We start from the raw sequence: 21,536 nt of genomic DNA on the forward strand, positions 1-21,536 counted from the left end.
ATGTTTAATCTCATATATTTTTTTATAAAACCGACTTGTCCAATTGTACATAATGTAACAGTTATGGATGTTAAATAAATCAATCAATCAATCAGTTAAACAAAATGCCTTGCTAGGGGTGATACTTCTACCCCATTGATACTATTGCTACTACACCATTTAATGTTCCTCTGTTTAATGATTTCCTGCATTTAATATTCATTGAGTCAATAATCTTAGTGTCAGTAACTGTATGTATTTTATCACATTTTAATATAGTATAACGGGGCGGGCATAAGAGCGTGTGTTTAGATAATTTGTAAATAAATGGGTGGTACAGCTCATGGAGTCTGCTTGAAGAAGTTAACGTTTCAGTTTTAAAATAAGCATGATGGTAAGTATTGCAAAACAAGCTAGGAACTATGCAACTGCAGTAAATGTACAAAATTCTAATTGTTTCAAAATTAAGAGTCTTATGGGATGTGACACCACAGTGTTTGATAGATGGGTACCCATGTACTTAACTACACAATGTCACACCCCAGAAGATCACAGTCTTGCTGACTGCAATTGTTTGTTGACTAAAATTATTTTGTGCAATTCTCTCCTTTTATTTCCAAGTCACATTGTGACTGACGGTCAGTCAGTCAGTCAGTCAGTAAGTCTTGGTGTCAAGCCACATCTGGCGCTCGTGACCAGATATTTATTACTGTTTGACAGTTACAGTCTTGTTTCTGTGGGTCGCCCTCTCTGACGAGAAGACGGATCTATCTTTTGTATATGCTGTTGGCCCTTGCCAGCGCAGTCTTTCTCGGGTCCGAGTCCCTTAGTACTTGCGAAATTTACAGCACGTAAAAGATCCTCATGTCTCTAGGAGACCTCTGAGCAAAATTAGGCAACAATTTCCGACCCAAGTAGTTTCTAATGCCTCTGGTAGATGGGGAAAATATCAGTGACCTCATTGGCTGAACGGGGCTGATAGGACGCACCAGTACCAGTAGGGTATGGCGACAGTAGAAATTAAAGGGGGACGCACAATGGACCAATAACTGGTCTAAGTGCACGGGAAAACCCACCCCCTCTAATAATAATAATAATAATAATAATAGTACTTGCGACCATATTTTACTGCCTCAGATTTGAGACTTCCCTTTCCCACATTTAAGCCGCCTTATATATATTGAGGATTATCATATGCCAGTTTTGTTCAGCTAATGGTAATTCTTCATCTGATTCAAAATATTGTTAGTTGACAGTATTTATTTCTTAAGAAATGATGCTAAGAAATCTCTCCTTTGTTGCCACAGCACGGTCCATCCTCAGTTTGCAGACATAGATGGCCTCCAGATAGGAGGATAGCTGCAGATATACTGGATAAGCACTTCGGGTACTCGATGGGAGTGGTCCTCAAGATTGGGGCTAACAGCAGTCTTTATTTAATTCTTGCTGTAGAATAAGAAGAATAAGCTTTAACTCTTAAGTTTCTTCAGTGGTGGGAAAAATATTTTGAGACCATGGCATCTCCATTATAACATAATATCAAAAATACATTTGTAACATGTTATTGTCTGTTCAGGCCTGATCTGTATCGAGCATCTGGAAAATTTGAGCTTTTGGATCGGATACTACCAAAACTGAAGGCAACCAACCACAGAGTGCTGCTCTTCTGTCAGATGACACAGCTTATGACCATCATGGAGGATTACTTAGGTTGGCGTGGATTTTCCTATCTGAGGTTGGATGGCACAACTAAAGCTGAGGATCGTGGTGATCTTCTCCGCAAGTTCAACAGCCCTGATTCAGAATACTTCTTATTTCTTTTGAGTACACGGGCTGGAGGACTTGGTTTGAACCTGCAGGCAGCTGACACTGTTATCATATTTGATTCAGACTGGAATCCTCACCAGGCATGTAACAGTTTTGGGATGCAGTGTGTGTTTTAGCAACATCATTGTCAGCCATTTTATCTTGTGTTCTTTATGTTTCCCTTAATCCCATAAGGCAAGAAAACATCTGATTCCTTTCCAGTCGTATCTTATTCTAGAATCCATCATCACATATTCCAGAAAATTGTGAATTTGAAATTCATAATGAAGTACTGAATATGAAGTAAGTAGCCTAAGCTGCTGCACATATTGAGATGGCTGGAGTATGTAGAAAATGGTTTGCAAGTGCTGAAAATTAAGTTTGGGCAAAAGGTAAATAATAAAGAAGAATAGGCATCAATTTGTAAAGGAGCTCAAGGTTCGTAGAGGACCATACAACCAAGGAGTAAGTATATAATCAAAAGTAAAGATTCTTTGCCTGGGCCTTTTTAAGTAAACTGTATGAAGTAAAATAATTGCTAGTTTATGATGAGACTTATTTGAATACGTACATGATTTCTCTTGCGCAGTTCTTTACTGCTGTGACGCCACATAGTGATTGCTTGATGAATTAAATCATTGCCAAATAACAAAAGGGTGGGCAGCATAGATTACTTTTGCCTGAAAACCTGGTTTTAGTTATTAGTAACCAGAGTAAGAAAAACAGAGCTCACTGAAAGAAAGGAATTTATGTGTAAGATAATTCAGTATTTTAATGATAAGGTGTGATTAAACAAATCCCTGCACACCAGCCATCACATATCTTGCCAGGATGCCCTGGATGGGCAGTGACAGGTGTGACATGCTCAGTCAGAACCAATCAGTGTGGCTGTGGTTTTTACTCTTATGTGTAGCAATGTAAGAGTGAAAACCACAGTCTAGTCAGGCTAAAATAAACACCCATCAGCCCATTTTCAAACATCATACGTTGCCATATTCGCAACTCAACACCTAACAACTGTGAATATAGAATTGCATCCTTGTTTGAGCCAGATACAACCTAGCATAAATTCACTCCAAAGTTATTCAATTCATATGTCTATATATACCTTATTTTAATATTTTACAATTTAATAAATATGTAATATCCTTGTTTGAGCCAGATACGACCTAGCAAAGATTCATTCCAGAATTATTCAATTCATATAATTGTATACTGTATTCTAAGATGGTTTGCAGTTCAAAAGAGCATTTGTTAAACAGTTTAATTCACCTCACGATGACCAAAAAATGATTGAAACATGTTGTGACATTAATAAAACAAATTGAATGGTATACATTATTTGAGTTGCGTTAGATGGAACAGGCCTAATAGAATAGTTTGGTTTCACTGTAGTACATCAAAGTTGAAAGGTTATCTTACTGCATTATCTCTCAGTTTCTTATTACTCCAGCTGAAGTGGATTAATACATTGTTTCTAAATGTGTTATTAAGGTTAGTGTTATATTACATATGTGTTGCTACAACTGGGAATAATATTTTCAGCTAGTGACTTTTTAGATGTTCATTTCTGTTTAGCGAGTAGTTTGTGTTTAACATGTTACTGTATCTCTTCTCTTGTGTTTGCAACATTTAATAGTATGACCAAACAAGTGGTGAGGAAGAAAAGACAAGGTTGGGTTTGGAATTGGCTGCAATGCCAAATGGGAGGCTGAACTGTGTTACATGCCTGTGTAACAGTTTATTTCTTACACTATCCTGCATAATTTGTGATCACAGTTGTTTAATATGAATAATTTATGTCATCTCTTCAATTTTAATACTCCATAAAATCCTTAATTTGTATGCTTTAGCATGTATGTTAAGGTGTGCTAATAATAATTGGATCTGCATAGTAACATGCAGTGTGAGACAGAAAATTTACAGGTCCTTGGAACTCCCACTGCAATTTTATCAGTTCATGAACCAGAAAATGTTGAGAACCACTGTATCAGTTGGTATTGTGAATAGTTCTTAAGTCATTGTATTAATGTCATGTTTCTATGTTGCAGGACCTACAAGCACAGGATCGAGCCCATCGTATAGGACAACAGAATGAGGTTCGTGTACTACGACTGATGACTGTCAACTCTGTAGAAGAGAGGATCCTGGCTGCAGCCCGCTATAAACTTAACATGGATGAGAAGGTTATCCAAGCTGGCATGTTTGATCAGAAATCCACAGGCTCAGAAAGACAGCAATTTCTGCAGAGCATCTTGCATCAAGATGATGCTGAAGAGGAGGTAACCCTCAGTGTTATATATATACAGTTGCGGAGTTGTCTTGCATTTATAATGTAATAAGATATTTTGGAAAGAATTAGATTCACCATTTTGAAAGAATGTAACCTGAACACATTCCAAAACATTTAAGAGAGTATATACCTAGAAGACCGAGATCCACTGAATGTCCAGAGTTACACTGGTAGGATCAACCTATCTTATAGAAGAATGGAATGTATTGAAAGGCCCAAAGCTTAATGTTGATGTTAACGAGAACTATAAATTAATACACGTATAATTTATTAGCCCATTCTTGTGCATAATTTTCACTGTACAGATTCCCGCTATGTTAAATGTGTCCATTATACTCTTAGAATTTTGTACCATCCCATGTGGTCTAATTTTTGGCATGTAAATAATGTTTTATACAGAATTTGCAATTTTCTGTTCCTGCCTCCAGTGCATCATTGGTGTTACACGAACTGTTAAGTAAATGTATTGTCACATGTTAGTGACTAGCCATGTGGTTTGAATTGCTTGCAAATTGATAATAATTTAAACTGGAAAAACCATATTGATCAATTGATTCCAAAGTTAAGTAGAGCATGTTATGCAATTAGAGTCATGTTACATATTAGTAATATTGACACTCTCAAATCAGTCTATTTTGCTTGTTTTCACTCTTTAATGAAGTATGGAATAATTTTCTGGGATAATTCATCTGACAGTAAAAAGGTATTTACATTGCAAAAGAAAATTGTTAGAGTCATGATGGGTGTCAAATCCCATAATTCCTGTAGAGATCTATTTAAGGGACTACAGATCTTAACTTTGCCTTGTGATTATATATATTCATTAATAAACTTCATTACAAATAATGAACATCTTCAAACTAATGCGGATGTACACAGTGTTAACACAAGACACAAACACTGTCTTCATAAACCAATTGCTAACCTCTCATGCTTTCAGAAAAGCACATATTATGCTGGGATTGACATTTTTAATAACCTGCCATCTGATCTCAAAGGTCTTACGAATGAACAGGCATAATTTAAAATAGCACTGAAATGATACTTAAATGCACATTCATTCTACTCTGTTGATGAATGCCTATTATCTAGAAAATAGCTTGTGGATCTTTAAATGGCCTTGTGTGTAGTCACTGTGTAATCTCGGTTTCTCTTGTATGAGAACTCCATTGGGTCTGTACATATGTTTTGTATTTGTATGACATATTCCACATCCTACAGTCATTTTGACTAACTTTGAATCCATGGAATGCAATGCAGTGTAATATAATGTAATGTAATGTATGAGGGTCAAACTGAAAGTCATGAGCTACAATTTTTTGTAAAGTAACAAGCTTTATTCTTGACAAACCAAATACACCACCTCAATCTACAGACCTTTCTTTATTTTTCCACATAATCACCATTTCTTTGTACACATTTCTCCCAGCGTTCTGGGTGTTTGAAAATTCCCCTTCTGTAAAATTCCATTCCAGCCATCCAAAGACACTGACGCACTGCTTTCTGAATTGCCTCCCTTGTCTCAAAACGTTGTCCACGCAGCTGATCCTTCACAAATCCAAAAAGATGGTAGTCGGAGGGTGCCAGATCAGGGCTATAGGAGGGGTGTGGAAGAACTTCCCATCCCATCTTTGCAATTGCTTCCAATGTGACCTTTGTGGTCTTCGGTCAATAACTGCAGGACCCAATGAGCACAAACTTTCCTATAGCCCAAGCTTTCAATCATCTCTACTGCACTGTGCCCTGTTCCAAGTTTTCGGGCTATTATGTTCACAGTCACATGCTTGTCATCTTCAGTGATCTCATTCACTCTTTCCTTGTTGTGTTCAGTTGAGGCTGTTCGAGGACAACCGCTTCGAGGCTCATCTTCGATGCTGCTGTTCCCATCTTTAAAATGTTTCACCCATCTTCAAACAATGCTCGCACCCATGTACACACTTCCATAAGCACGCTGAAGTCTCTGGTGAATTTCTGCAGCAGGGATTTCCTCTTTCACAAAAAACTCGATGACAGCACGCTGGCAAAAGAACATATCGTTGTTGGCCATTTTGTTAGGAGTGATACTGGTCACGTGATGCAAGCCGTTGACGTCACAAGACACTCAAGGTTAACACAACAGCTGGTTTCACCTGCCACCATACTCTCATTTGTCTGCTGTTACCAGGTTGCATGCAAAAGAAATTGCTCATGACTTTCGGTATGACCTATGTAATGTAATGCAATTGTAACTCATAACTCCAGGTAAGCATAACAGTTTCACAGATCTACGCACTTAACAAATCATTGCCATCTTTGTGGTATCGATGTAAAAAAGTCAAAGCTGAAATCCATTCTCTACAATTTGTGTGCACCCACAAGCATTTTTTGGAACCCATCTTGTGCAAAACTTTTGATAGTCTAGCCTAACTGTGATAATCTCATAGAGAACAGTGTGTGAAATTTGTGGAATTTCACACAAAACTTAAGAAATTGTGAAGTGCTGTCTTTCACTTTGAACAATATTATCACTCACTACAGATGGCCGACCCCTTCACTCTTCATCATGAATATTCGCCAATCTTCAAACATTCTACACCATTGTCTTGTAGTACCTTTACCTGTTACATTTTGGCCATAAACCACCCATAATTTGAAATGGATTTCTGCAGCACTCATGTTTTTAACATGAAGAAAGCAGATAACAGCTCAAATTTTGCAGCTTGCAGGATTATCAGTCACAGGATAAATCAAAACTTGTTCTGTAGAAAAAAGAACACAGACTAAGTGACCAGTTATGTGATGGTTCACAAGATAATGAGTCATGTGACTACATGCTAGGGCTCTCCCCTGCTGCTACATTAGTTGCCTAAAATAAATGGAGGTTACTTTGTGAATAGCCCTCATATATGCAAAGTTGCACAGAGATGGTGAAGTGAAAGTGCTAAAATTAGTAAAATTATTCTTCACTTTAACCCTGAACCTCACAATGTGACAAACATTAAAATTAAAATTTATTTATTTAGGCAACCCTCAGTTGTCGAAAGCAAATCAGGGCAAATATGAACACAGTGAAACCTTCACATAATTGTGTTTAATAACTTGGGTTTCTGGATTTTCACATACATTTTAAAAATATACATAAAACAAATGATTTTGTGAACACTCCTCTTTCCTAACATTAATTTAATGGTAAGTTTATAGTGTCCCTACCCTCTCAGTAATGGTTGTGTCCCAGGTGTTTTCTCATTTCAGCCTTGTATGGTATTTCAAATCCCTGAACACTAAAAAAAATGTAATTACAAATATACCAGAGAATAAAAAATGAGACGTGCCAAAAGCTCTAATATTATTTCCAATAATTTCTGTAGCTCGTTCTCCAGTTTGTCCATTTATCTAGGTTATTGCTTGCCTTTGGTTTCTCCATTGTGTTGCCTAATCTTTTTTACTTGAGAAAGCACTCTTTGTACGGAGACCATATCCTAGTCGTGCGTCAATGTAGAGACATTTAATTTTCATTTGCTTACCGTTGTTACAGGAGGAGAATGAAGTGCCTGAAGATGACACAGTGAACCGTATGATTGCTCGTAATGAGTGTGAGTTGGAACTGTTTTCACGCATGGATCTAGAACGTCGCCGTGAAGAAGCAAAACTTGGTCAAAACCGCAAATCACGACTGATAGAAGAAGGTGAATTGCCTGATTGGCTTGTCAAAGATGATGAAGAGGTAGGTAGTTTCATTGCATCTTGAGCATTCTTTATAATGAGCATTGTTTACTTACTGCATGCACAAAATGTAATAATGAAAATATCAATACAATTTATAACGAATCATACAAATTATACCTCTTTGTCTTTGACATCATTTAAATTTCATATGGGTTGACAGACAAAAGAAGCTCCAGCCTCTACTGTCTTGCCATAATATTTCCTATTCAGTTTCTTGCCATCTCTTTCCTCCCTTCTTGGCATCTAGTACCTGGCTGAACTGTCTCGTTTAGTGTTGTCCCATAAGTCTCTTCTCTTTAAAATGTAATTCTAATCCCCTTCAAGGTATCCTTGTTCTGTCCATTCATGTTGCATGGCAAAACCATTGTAGTTATTTCTGTTTTAAATCTATAAACAAATTCTGGATTCCACTAAAGAACTTCATATCCATTGTTTGGACTTTGCTTTTACAGCTCTTTCTTAGGGTTCATATTTTGGCATTACATATTGTAGAATCTGCTTTTACAGCTCTTTCTTAGGGTTCATATTTTGGCATTACATATTGTAGAATCTGTTTAAAATATAGAACTATGTGGTGCTGTTTTACATTGTTTTAGTATCTGTTCCATAAATTTCCTTTTAAAGTATGATAGAATTTAAAACTTTTTATTTCTTTTCTGGTGGACTCTTAATCGATTTTGCCTTCTGAATTTATGTCATTCCCTAAATAAATAATATTGTACCCCTGTTTAGTCATTGTGTCTATTATATTTGTCATAATATTTTTGTCTGGGTTCACTGAAATTCTTACAATCACTGTTTTGTCAGTATCTGTTTCCAGTCCCTATTGCCTTATAAGTTTCCATTGGTTGGAGTTCTCTTCAGTCTTGTTTTCATCTTTCCCCGAGGTCACCTCCATTTTCAGATGTTACTGTTTTCATGTCTGGCCTTCTGTTCTTTCCTCTGACTTTATTGTCAGTTTTGTCCATCTTGCCATTGAACATGACTGGTAAGAGGACACTTCTCAGTTTCTCATTTCACCCTGCTTCTTGTTTTGAACAATTTTGATTTTATGTTTTTTGTGTGTGTGTGTGTGTGTTTTACACAACTTACATTTATGTTAGTTTCAGTTTATCTGTTAGATATTCTGGTACTTTTGTTTTACTTAAGCTTGACCAAATCTTATCTCTCTTCATGCTACTATATGCTTTTCATCTGTAAACTCAGTTACAATATCCTAGCTGAAATCCACATATTTCCCAGATAATTGTCTCATTATAAAAGTGAAATCTGTTGTGGATCTTTCATGTATAAATGCATGTTGTTCTTCATTGAGCCTTGCTGTTATAAATAGATTGCATTTTATTAATTAAAATCACTTCCTAAATTTTATAACAGCAACTAAAATGTTATCCATTTGTAATTATGGCATTTTGTTGTCTTCTTTCTCATGTATTTGTATTATCACCTGTTCTTTCTATCCTCTGATATCTAATTTGATTTCAAAATCTTCCTCATGGTTCTACATAACCCCTGCAATGTCTGCTGTCACTTCAGTATCACATAGGGTGTTCTTCATTTTGCACTGATGATTTCAGTATCCAACATGCATGTTTGTTCAGTTATACTTGCCTTGTCTCTTTAGTTAGTATATGTAGCATTTAAATATCCTATTGTACTGTTTAATTTCTTATCCTTTCTTCTTCTTCTTCTTTTTTCTTCTCCCCCAGTCTTACTAGTGCAACTTTCATAAATGTTTCAATGGCAGTGTGGTTATTGCCATACTGTCAAATTTTGTTGTCCTGTTTCATTGTTAATACAACAAGTATATGGTCATTATATGACCATTATATGGTCATCCTCCAGTATGTCACATGTTGTAAGTTGTTCTGTCAAGGGAAGCACCAATTAAAATTTGTTTAAAATTGAAGTTGATAGTAATTCAAGTTTTCCTCTTTTGAGTTCAACACTATAGTGCTTTTGTCATATGTGAGTATCCAGTGTAGTGTTTGTTGCTGGTGTCTCTTATTTCTTGGGGGTTGTGTTCTTGATGGTGTGACTGAAAGTTTCCTTTGTAGTTAGAATGATTGCTGCACCTTGTTATGTGTAGATTTTTGGTGCAAGTTTGTTGTCACTGGCCTATGTTGATTGAGTGTGGTGTTAATGGTTGGTGAGTAAAGACAGTCTTCTAAAGTTCTCATAATGGATGTTGTAAACATTTACACACATCATAAGAACTTCTGTATATATAATACAGTGTAAACAGGTTGAAAAGTGGATATTTCAGAAAGGTAGCTAAGAACTGTACTATGACAATTCACTAATAAAGTTTATAGTTTTTTTATTGTTAGTGGCGTGGGACTAAGTCCCTTTTACTGTGGCCACTTCTGGCCTATTGTACCAGCCCCAGATGATAGGTTAGGATGATTGTGGAGCAATTGGTGGAATGAAGAGTGGCAGGGGAAACCGAAGTACTCAAGAGAAAATCTGCCCCAGTGCCACTTTGTCCACCACAAATCCCACTTCACCAAACCCGGGATCGAACCCAGGCCACCATGATGGGAAGCCAGTGACTAACCACTTGAGCTATGGCCCAGCCCAAGTTTACAGTTAATATACCACCTGATGCTGACCTTTGATGTTGATGTAATAGTTTCCAATGAAAACATAGTCATCATTGAAGTTGCATCAGCAGTTATTAAAATAATAATTGTTGAAGTTTATGTCAGATTGATAAACAGCTGAGAGTTCCAGCATCAATTTTTTTTGTATATTAGGAGATTTGTGTTCATTAGGTTGAGCGATGGACATTTGAAGAGGAAGAAGAAAACTACTTGGGACGGGGATCAAGACAGAGGAAAGAAGTGGACTATAGTGACAGCCTTACGGAAAAGGAATGGCTTAAGGTTTGGTCAGAATTAATTTTTTAAATATAATTATAATGGAACTGTAGTTCGTGTAACATAATCATTGCCTACAGTATGAGCTCCAGTCATGAAAGTACACATTCCCATTGTCATGGTTCCTGACATGTTAGCTAGTGTTAGAAGTATTTACTGAATTATTTGTTATGATATTGCTATATAGTTCATTGTATATAATTATTATGAATTTCTGCTCTCCATCTCAAAGAATCAGTTTACCTCAAGTGAGCAGGTGACTATATTTTTGAAGCCCTGTTTGTTTTAAACATTCTCTATTCCCAAAATATGTCACATTTATTAAAAAAGTGACTAAGAACAAAGTGTGTAGTTTGTAAACTTGTGTATATTTACTTATTTTGCATGTTAGGAGTTGTAAACTTTACCATCCAGTGATTAGTGAACAGTTTCAATTGCATTTGGAATGTTTTCAGTAAGTAATTGCTTTGATAATGGGTTGCAGGCAATAGATGAAGCTGGGGAGGACTTTGAGGAAGAGGAGGAAGAAGAAGAGAAGAAACTACGCAAGAAAACACGAAAACGGCGGAAAAAGGGAGAAGAAGATGAAGAAGAAGAGTCAACACAAGTGAAGAAACGCAGAACTACCACAGCAACTGCAGCTACCATAACCACATCAGTAGACCCAAGACTCAAACGTCAGATGAGGAAGTTGATGAACATTGTCATCAAATACACAGACAGGTAGCTACCAAATTAGCTGATACAGAGCACTTCATCTGTGATATGACTATACAGAAGATATCTTTACTTCACAAATGGATCTATAGTGAAATTAAAATGAAAACTTATAAATCCTAAAGTTATAATTTTTTTAGTATCCCTTCAAGGCTTGTTTGGCGCAACTGGATAATATCTTCCCCCATTATAATATTGATCACATATATTGCATTTGTGTCAAAGGGACAAAACAATGTAATGTCATAGCAGTGGGTACATTTTTGAATGTTGTGTACTTTCAGAGAAATTTGTTAAAATCATATTTTTGGTAATGAAAGACTCTATAAATGCTATTCTGCATATCTGTGCAGTTCTTCCACTCTTGTGCTGAACCAGTGCTCTTGCTGAATGCTGTCCCTGAACCAGTGCTCTTGCTGAATGCTGTCGTATTCACTAAAGTTTAGTAAATTGAAATTAAAAAAAAAATCATGGTTTGCAGAAAGCAACTGGGAGTTGGTGTGGCCATCTGTCATTCCCCATTGTCCACTGTGCATAAAGAAATCCATAAAAAACAAAAGGATAGCTAAGCATCAAAGTGTTTAGCATGACGTTGGAAGATGTTTGCACCAACTGCAGCATTCAGCACAATTAAACTTCCTAACTGCATGGAGCAGAGTCCTCTCTAGAAGCTAATATATTCTTGTTCAGACTCCCCGTCTTTTATAAATCCCAAAAGTTTATTACTATGTAGGATTTGAGGTTCTCACAGCGGTGGTTATGAAGATTTATATCTTCTAGGACATTAATTTGTGTAGTCCATTGAAAGGCAACTGATGTTTTGGAGGAACTTATTGCCTCCATTCTCAGAGTTAGAGATGAGGAAAGCAAGACGCAAGCAGAGCTCTGCTTTTTGTGGATTTCCAGACAAAAGTCTTTGGTTCATTTCTACTGAAAAGACAACTATCGTCCCCTCCACCAGTTTAGATCAAGAGAGTGCTTTCCTGGTGACACCTGGCAGTTGTTCTTTGTCTTTATTCAGTTGCTGTGCATTGGTCATGGGAACAGTATTTTTACTCCTCACATAATTATTAGACTTTTCAATTTACCTGTAACTGTTCATTTAAAATTGTCAATATTAACAGTTCATGGGAATGAAGAAATCTCTTTAGTAATGGTCTTGCTTGATTTCACATTGCCTCCTGTGATCATCTCTATAGCTTACTGAACTTTATGTTTTGTAAGCACAGTTGCTTAAAACAAATAACAGTTATACATGTTCAGTATCATATACTAACTACTGCATCACACTTGCAACTCAAGCAAGTTCCCCAAGTAATATGTAGAGTAGGTGACACTGTTCTGATACCTGCTTCCCTGCCCACTTCTCTCCCCCATGCTCCCATCTGCTAAAAGGGCCCTTTTCAATGGCAAACCTAGCCACTCTTCTTCTGTATCCTGTTGGTTCACCTTGGGTCTCTCAGGAGCCAGTGGGAACTGATGGGTTTGCTTCCAATGTCCCCTTTTGTTTCTGTATAAACCCATGTTCCTGCATGCTGCCTTCTTCATGCTGGTTCCTTGCTTGGTTTACTCTTCAACCCTGAAGATGGAGGCAACATGTTCCACAGAAACATCAGTTGACTTCCAGTGGAATACACAGAATTGTGTCGCAGAAGATAAAGCTGTGGATTCATTTAATGTGAATATAGTGGTAACAGTAACCAGAACCTGATAATTACTGCTTTTGAAATATTATCATGACAATTCAATGAATATGTAAGTGCCACAGCTGCCAGGCTTACACAGAAATCATACAATTACATTTTTATATGCATTCTTACTTATTTTTAATATAAAACCACTCTCATTTGTTATGAAAATAAATTTTAAAAACCAGGTCTTATAGTGAAGCAAACATGATACACCGTATCTGTCTGACCCTGGAGAAAATATCATATAATCTTTTGTGCATAGTGATGGGCGAGTGCTAAGTGAGCCATTCATGAAACTTCCTTCTCGTCGTGAATTGCCAGACTACTATGAAATTATCAAGAAACCTCTCGACATCAAGAAGATCCTGCAGCGAATTGATGATGGCAAGGTATGGAAGCTAGGAAAAGGAGTGTTTCATATCAGCAACTCTGATGGTTTTAATCATAAACTTTTTTTAAGATATCCCTGTAACAGGCCACAGAGACCCATAAGGTTGTGAGATGTTGAGGTTCTCACATTTTCTAGACAATCAGCTCATAGATGGCAGCAAGGCTGTCAGCCTTACGTGCTGGCCACCCTTTATGCCCCAGGAAGATTCGTGGTACTCATTTCTGTTAGAGGCTGAGTCAACCCCAGGGCCATAGTCAATTGAAAAAAATCCAAATACCACATCAGGACTTGAACCCGCGACCTTCTGGCTTGTAGCGTAGTGCCTCAACCAACTACACTACCATGTGTCCCCATTCATAAACCATTTCCAAAGAAAAATATTAAGTACCCTTTAGTGAATCAGAACTTGAATAAGTTAACTGGAAACTCCTCGAGAGGAGTAAATCCAGCATTATCATTAAAATGAATACAATTACATAGAGTGAAACTGATTGAAGATGAACGGCTTAAAGCATTGTCCACCCATACAGATATATCAGAAAGTCTCCAGGTGCGGTCAAAAAAATAAATACTGGCTTAACTTGCTTAATTTTGGTTGCCATCTCCTTCAAAATAATTTCCTTGGGAATGTGTACAGCGATCCCATAATTTTTGCCATGCCTCAAAAGCACAGTGGAAGTCATTTTCCTTAATGCTATCAAGTACCACTTGCAATTCCCTTTGGATATCAGACACTGTTTCAAAACACCATCCCTTTAGGTTCATTCTCAATTTGGGAAACTAAGCTAAATCACAAGTGGTTAAGTCTGGCAAGTAGGGAGGATGAGGAATAATAACCATGTAGTTGTTAGTCACAAACTATGGTTTTCAGTGTGTGGGTTGGACGCATTGTCGTGATGAAGGAGCCAGTTGTGGTTGTGCCAAAGTTCTGGTCTTTTTTGTGGCCCATTTTCTCTCAAGTGTCTCAAAACATCAGAGTAAAAGTCAGAGTTGTAGGATTTGAGGTTTTCACAGTGGCGACTATGAAGAATGCCGTCTTCGGGAATGTGGCAGCATGTAGATCTGTGTGAACCAATATTCTTAACCCTGAAGATGGAGGCGATACATTCCTCCAAAAACTCGGTTCACACAAGATCTACATGGCGCCACATCCCAGAAGATGGCATTCTTCAAAAGTCAGAATTGATTGTAATGTTAGGAGGAACAAATTCACAGTGAACAATCAAAACAATGAGCAAGCTCTTTGTTAAACTCTGGACCTGCCACGCCTTTTTTGCTCTTGGTGATTGTGGACTCTTCCACTGCGATGATTGTTACTTTGTTTTTGGATCATAACCATAAATCCAACTTCTGTCACCCGTTATGATCCTGGAGATAAAAGTTGGGTTCTCATTAGCCTTGTTTTGTAGCTCAAGACACATGTTTACATGCCTCTGCTTTTGATCATTATTTCAAGAGTTGGGGAACAAACTTCACAGCAGTGTGGTGCATGTTCAAATTTTCTGTTAAGATCTCCTGTCAAACTCCATAACTGATCCCAACAGTATCTGTGAGCTCATGGATTGTTTGGCCACGGCCTCCTTGGATGAGTTCTCAAATTTTTTCAACATTTTCTATCATTTTGCTGGTGCTTGGTGACCCTGAATGTTCATCATCTTCAAATGACACTCAAGTCATCTTTAAAGGTGAATGCCATTCAAAACCACTGTCTGGCTTAAAGAATGCTCTCCAAAAGCCTCAGAAAGCATTTCTTGTTTAAAAATATTTATTGTATGTAACAAAATCCATAGAACTGATAGTTTATCCACTTAGTACATTTTTTTATATCAAAACATATGTCTTTACTTTACCAAGTTTGGCTTGCTGCTTCAGTTTCCCACACTTTCATTTCCTCAGCTCTTCATATATTTTCAGTTCAATGATTTTGATGATCTGGAGCGTGACTTCATGCAACTATGTAAGAATGCACAAACATACAACGAAGAAGCATCTCTAATACACGAGGATTCTATTGTTCTCCAGTCAGTTTTCACCAATGCTAGGCAACGTCTTGAGCAAGAAGGAGAGTCAGATGATGATGATAAGTCACGAGGTAAGTATTGCCTATATATGCATACATATGAATTGAATAAAAAGAAATTGTAAACTTTTGTTTGTGTTAACGTACGTATCATCATGACATGTTTTAATGCACACTGCCTTTGAAATTGTTCCCTTTTGCTGTCACACATTTTAGCCATCAGCTGTACCACTCCTGGAAGTGATCCTGCAGAGTTTTTATGTGGTCTGTTTAAATGCTAATGCTGTAACCTCTTTCATTAGTTCTGCTGACTGGGACTTGGATCCCTTTAAGAGGTCTTGTTAGACACTGATAGCCTGAGTTTCATGAAATCCAGTATGGACAATACCAAATGGGTTGATCCAGGTGTAACCGTCTATACTTGTATTTGAGAGGTACTCAGTTAAAATCTTGGAGGGCACTAACTATCCTAACACAGGTTCTTCCTAGTTTTCTTCAGTACCTACAGACATCTGCCAGGATAGTACTGCAATTATTCCATGATGGCTTCCTTTCAAATCCCTTCAAATTGATCATTCATGTTTCATCCTACCCTTTGATGTCTCTTAACATGCTCACATGTCACTGCAAACATGTTTGGAACAGTTCTACCTGTGACATCCTCTTACCCCATTTCCATTACTACCATGAGACCATCTCCCCCCCCCCGTTCTGTATTGATAAAGACAAGAAAAGGACAGCAAACCAGTTCACATATGTCTGTCTTTGTAAAAATGTGTGATTTATATAATTATATAGCACAAATGAAAAATTCATTCATGGACTCATGGATAGCATTCAGACCCAGTAATCAGGAGTTGACCATGTTCATAATTTGGTGATGGCCTTTTTTTAGGTGATGGTGCAGAAGAAGAAATTCCTTCTGATGCAGATTCCTCTGTGAAGATGAAAATCAAACTGAAAGGCCGCAAGGTAGAATCTCGGGGTGGTGGCCGTCGCAAAAGATGTACGAGGAAGTATGTTAGTGATGATGAAGAAGATGAGCCGCTGGTAGGCAACTGAAATGGCAGTTAAAATGGTGAAAATGGTATACATGTTAGGGTTTATGTGAATGTTATGTATTATGTGACAGTATTGAAAGTACTGGTCAGTTCAGAAGTTTCTGCCATTTTGCATTGTAGAGGCTGAAATCACATTGAGTATCCAAAGATATGAGTAAAAATGGTTATAGTACTAGCTACTAAGGAGGAGCCAGGATAGAAAGTCGGGATAGCAACTGGCTACAGGCTGGACAACCGAGAGGTCAGAGTTCTAGTCCCGGTAGGGTCAAGAATTTTCTCTTCTCCACATTATCCAGCCTGGTTCTGGGGTTCACCAAACCTCCTATCCAATGGGTACCAGGGGGCTCTTTCCCCAGGGGTAAAGCAACAGGGACGTGAAGCTGACCACTCACCTCCAGCTAGTACCAAGGTCAAGAAAATGTGGATCTATACATCCACTCCCCCATATGCCTTCATGGCATAGTGCTTAATTAGTTAAGCACAGGGATAACTGCCTTTTTACTAGCTACAAAGTGAGCCAGATGCTCTGTCCCTGTTGTATTAGTGCTGTAATTCAGAGGTCACATCTCCCCTCTGTAATCCAGGTATATAATGAGACTGTATTTATTTACTGAGAGAAATTATTAAACTTCTGTTATATGCACCTTTTTCTTTTCAAACATTTTATAAAGATTTGTTTTTATAAATCATTTAATCCTTTGTGGTTCATTTGTAATTCAGAGCCCTGCAAAGATTTAATATTAATAACCCATATTCATGAAGAAAATAAACATGATATAGTGTCAAAAAGGATAATTAAACAGATCCTTTATTAGAAGCAATATTGCATTGCAGTTTATTTATTATCTTGGTGTTAAAGAATATGGGTGTGTATGTCCTTGTCCAGAAATTAAGTGAATTTGCATCATATTTTTAAACTGACACGTCTCTCTGTTGACATTAGTAAAGAGTGTGACCATGTTTTATTGGATATTGAACAGGTGAATCATTTTATTTTTTTTCTCAACATTTGTTATACAGAGGCTGTTATTAATGTTTTTGTAATATAAATATATTTTCCTTGCTGCCCATTGATCAGTGTCCCATTTGCATAATCCAGTAGTATCCAGGTAAGCAGATGAACTTGTGCTTAAATCATTCTAGAGAAAGTGAAAGGAAAGTACCTCATACCTCATATAAAGTCATGTTGGCATATGAAGTGCAATAGTAGTTGCCAGCATAACACCTGAAAGGAACATGTTATGAAATTTTAGCAAGATTCATTAGCACATGATAAATATTGTAGCGTGTTTTGTGTGTCACGCTACAAATAAATCCACGTAGGCCTCGAATTCCGTAGAACCTTTATTGTTCTTCACTTGCACAATCACACACTTTACAATTATTAGCCTCCACAATGTCTCGGCCGATACTCGACTGTCTTCCCTGGCGGTTGTTCCAAGACTCGCTTCTTCGAAGGCTGGAGAGAGCGACTGACTTCTTAGGTGGCACGATGAAGACTTTCTTCTAAGATGGCTATTCCAGGACTGGCTTCTTATACGGCTAGATAAGGACTTTCTTCTCCGAAGGCTTGATAACGACTGACTGTCCGAATGCATTCAACCCCGCTATATAACCTTGGTCGCTGCTATGCGACGAACCCTCTGTTATAGCCGTGGAAACGTTGCTTTGGTGGCTCCGCGTTTCCTACGCAATAACCCATTGTTATCGCGTTGTCTCTGTGGGAACGCTTCGCGTATTCGTCGTAACCGTGGAGATTCGGTGTTGGAACTACAATAGAGCGATTGTTGTTTATTATGCATCGGTCTATTCTGGCGTTTCCACAGAAGTGACTCTTCTGGATTGCCGACATGTTACAATATATTTACACCAGAATCCTGTATGGATAGATCCATTCTATAATAATTCTCTTCATTTGGTGTGTGGCATCTGAGTCAAACCATTTGGAATGGTCTAGAGATTAAAATATTTCCTTGTGGGTTAATTATAATAACTGTAATATGTTTACAGATCCAGAGGTATGAGAAAATTGTTATCCTGTCAGGTGTCACTAAGCAGAATGAGAACACACAGTGTTCCCCCTTCTTCAGGAGGTACCCCTTTAATTTTTAATTTGGAATTCTACTAGACTAATTCAGATGTCTTCCATGTTAATCTCATTTCACTGTTTAAACCTTCAACATTCCTCTCACAGAAAAAAATAAATTGCCTCATCTGTTACATCATCACACTGAAGAGAATGTCTCACAGTCAACATCACCACCCTGGCAGACATGTGCAACCTGCTGACATACATTTTTGGTCCAGAAATAATCTGAAAATTGGACATACATTCTATACTGACAAGGCTGATGTCCAAGAAGACTTAACTGTATAGAAGATTTAATAACTAACCCAATGTAGTAGAGTTCTTCTTGGGAATCTGATAGTCACTCAGCTAACTAAGACATTCCCTGTCTTTTATGTGATCTGAAGTTTACTGCTTATGGCATGTTGGCACGGAGTGCTTAGAAAACACCATTCCTCTGTTACAGTGCAATTGTTGCCATGGAAGTATGCTTGTTTGTGGAGCCATTACCTAGCAACGGCTGTTGTATAGTCGCTTATTTTGCAGTCATTGCCTAGCAACGGGTCTACATGCCACAATATTTGTTATTTTTCAGTATTTTTGTGGCTTCCATGTCTGAATGATTTAGCATTATTATACTTATTGCTGTGACTTTCTAAATGTATTTTTATTTTGTTGGAGCAGCAAATTTGAGGATTCTTGCTATATATCACTAACATATAAAAGTGTGAGAAGTATTATATGGCATGCATATATCACAAATAATTTATCTGCAGAGTAATCTGTTGTGTAAAAAAGTTTTCTCATTTTTAAATTTCATTTTGGTTATTGTATCCCAACTCCTCCTGCCCCAGTTCCAGTCTTCCCTTTTGTAGATCAGGTAACCTTGCAGGTATTTTCGTTTCACCAGAGAACAACATTTTTATTGTGAAGGTAAAAAATGTGTTTCATGCCATTATAACCATTTGATTCATAAATGTGAATGTACATAAAACAGTATTGTACCATAGTCAGTGAAGCGTTTTCCTCTCTTATGAAGTAATTACAAGTAGAGAGTACTTTGTATAACTTAGTTCTTATTTAAGGCTCATAAATGCATATAAAGTTGACATTAAACAGCTAGAAATTTACAACTTATATTATTAACGTGATTGAATGTTGTGTCTCAGTTTATTGCATTTGTATTGTATTATTCATACATATTCATGTTGCTGCATCCCTTGCCATTGTTTTTCCAAACATGATCATGAACATGCATATAGGGTTTCAGTAAATACAAAGCTCCTTTTCCTTTAGTGACTGTGGTGTATATAACTGCAGAGACTGTATTCATGCAGTATCACCATTTTCTTGTGGTTTCCATTTTTTTTATACAAAATGTTACACATGTTTTCAAGGTCTTCTGAACTCCATTATTTATGATGATAGTAGTAGCAGTACATTTGAAAGGCAAACTGCAAATTTAGTGGTAGGCAGCAGTAGGAAACAGTTGTTAGATTTGAGGCTCATGCAGCAATGACTGTGGAGAGTACTATCTTCAAGGATGTAACTCTTCTCCTTGCTCCCATTGGTTCTCTCTGGGCTCCTTTACAGGCCTCTGTCTGAACCAAGTTTTCTATGCATGTTTGGTGTCTATGTCTTGATGATTGCCTGCTTTTCATACTAATTGACTCTGAAGATGGAGTCAGTACTATCCTCTGAAATGTTCGTGAACTTCTACCTTTCTACACAGCATCACATTCCAGAAGATAGTACTAATCTTTTACTGCTGTTGCTGAATTTCTATGTATACTCTTCAGCCATTTATAGAACTGTATATTGCATTCAGAATGATGAGTAAACAATTTATGTGTCTTGTTAACTGTTACTGGTGCTCAGATAGTTAACGCAAGTATTGGTGTGTGTGTATTGTATAGGGTTAATGCATTATTGTAACCATGCATCTAGGGATCAGTTCCACTTTTATTTTTGCATGTAGACTATGCATAAGCTCATGTTTCAGACAATTTATCACTCAACTGTGTTTTGAAAACATATCCACAACAGGGAATACTGGTCTTATTTTGTATTATTTTATTCAGTTTTGCAGTTGATGGAGATGCCATCTTGCTGTGTTTCTGTATATAGTACTTATTTCAGCCTGATACACATTGGCCTAACCTGAAAGTATGCATACATGAATGGTATGAAGAAAACTCAGTTTCTGAAAAGGCCAAGACAAGTAGTGAGTGGATCATATTTGCCAATTGAAAGTAGAATTACTGTTAAATCTGTGAAGAATAAAATGTGTATTGTTTTAATTACAGGTCAATAGCAAATAGACAGTTAAAAGTTAAAGCCATTCTGCATAGCAGAATTTTGTAAAGATTTATAATGTATGTCTTCAAAGGACATAACTGTGCCGAAGAATTCAATGTCTCTGATCAAAAACACAATTAGAAGTATATTCTAATCTCACAAGCTGAAAATGCCATACAAGTTTTATTCTCTGTGACAGTAACACGTCACTTGAAAATGTATTTGTTGTGTTTATTCATCATCTGTATTAAGTGCATAAGTGACATTTTTAGTAGTTAGATTGTATGACTGTCCAGATTCTAGAGAACTTAAATGTTTGTTTTCTAGTAATCCAGTTTATATATGTGCAGATAGGATAGTTAAATAACTTCCTCTACAATTCTTATATTGATAAGAGGTTTGGTAATTTAATGTCCCAAAACATACCACATTTTCTCACATAATATATGCCTCCATATAATTTTTTCTCCCCTACTTTTAGTCAGGAAATTTCAGAAAAAGAAACTGAATAATGCGTTTTTACTCCTGATAACTTTCACAGAAAATGTGTTATGACAACACAGTATGAGGAACTTTAATCATGCCTTTCAAGAAAATTGTGCATCAATCAAAATGTTATCAAACATCA

General features: G+C 37.1%; 1 protein-coding gene across 3 annotated transcripts in view; it reads left to right on the forward strand.

The window, feature by feature from the left end:
- Positions 1–16,826, forward strand: part of LOC111861582 (ATP-dependent helicase brm) — a 46,651-nt gene extending 29,825 nt beyond the window's left edge. For all 3 annotated transcript variants that reach the window (XM_023846260.2, XM_023846259.2, XM_023846261.2), the window contains exons 18-25: positions 1,556–1,886; positions 3,837–4,067; positions 7,593–7,781; positions 10,558–10,668; positions 11,147–11,385; positions 13,333–13,459; positions 15,376–15,553; positions 16,377–16,826. In XM_023846260.2, the coding sequence (XP_023702028.1) occupies positions 1,556–1,886; positions 3,837–4,067; positions 7,593–7,781; positions 10,558–10,668; positions 11,147–11,385; positions 13,333–13,459; positions 15,376–15,553; positions 16,377–16,543 (1,573 nt within the window). In that variant the 3' untranslated portion in view covers positions 16,544–16,826. The remainder of the gene's footprint in view (positions 1–1,555; positions 1,887–3,836; positions 4,068–7,592; positions 7,782–10,557; positions 10,669–11,146; positions 11,386–13,332; positions 13,460–15,375; positions 15,554–16,376) is intronic.
- The last annotated feature ends 4,710 nt before the right edge of the window (positions 16,827–21,536 follow it).

The sequence above is a fragment of the Cryptotermes secundus genome, unplaced genomic scaffold, assembly GCF_002891405.2.
Source record: "Cryptotermes secundus unplaced genomic scaffold, Csec_1.0 scaffold2113, whole genome shotgun sequence".
Classification (NCBI taxonomy): domain Eukaryota; kingdom Metazoa; phylum Arthropoda; class Insecta; order Blattodea; family Kalotermitidae; genus Cryptotermes; species Cryptotermes secundus.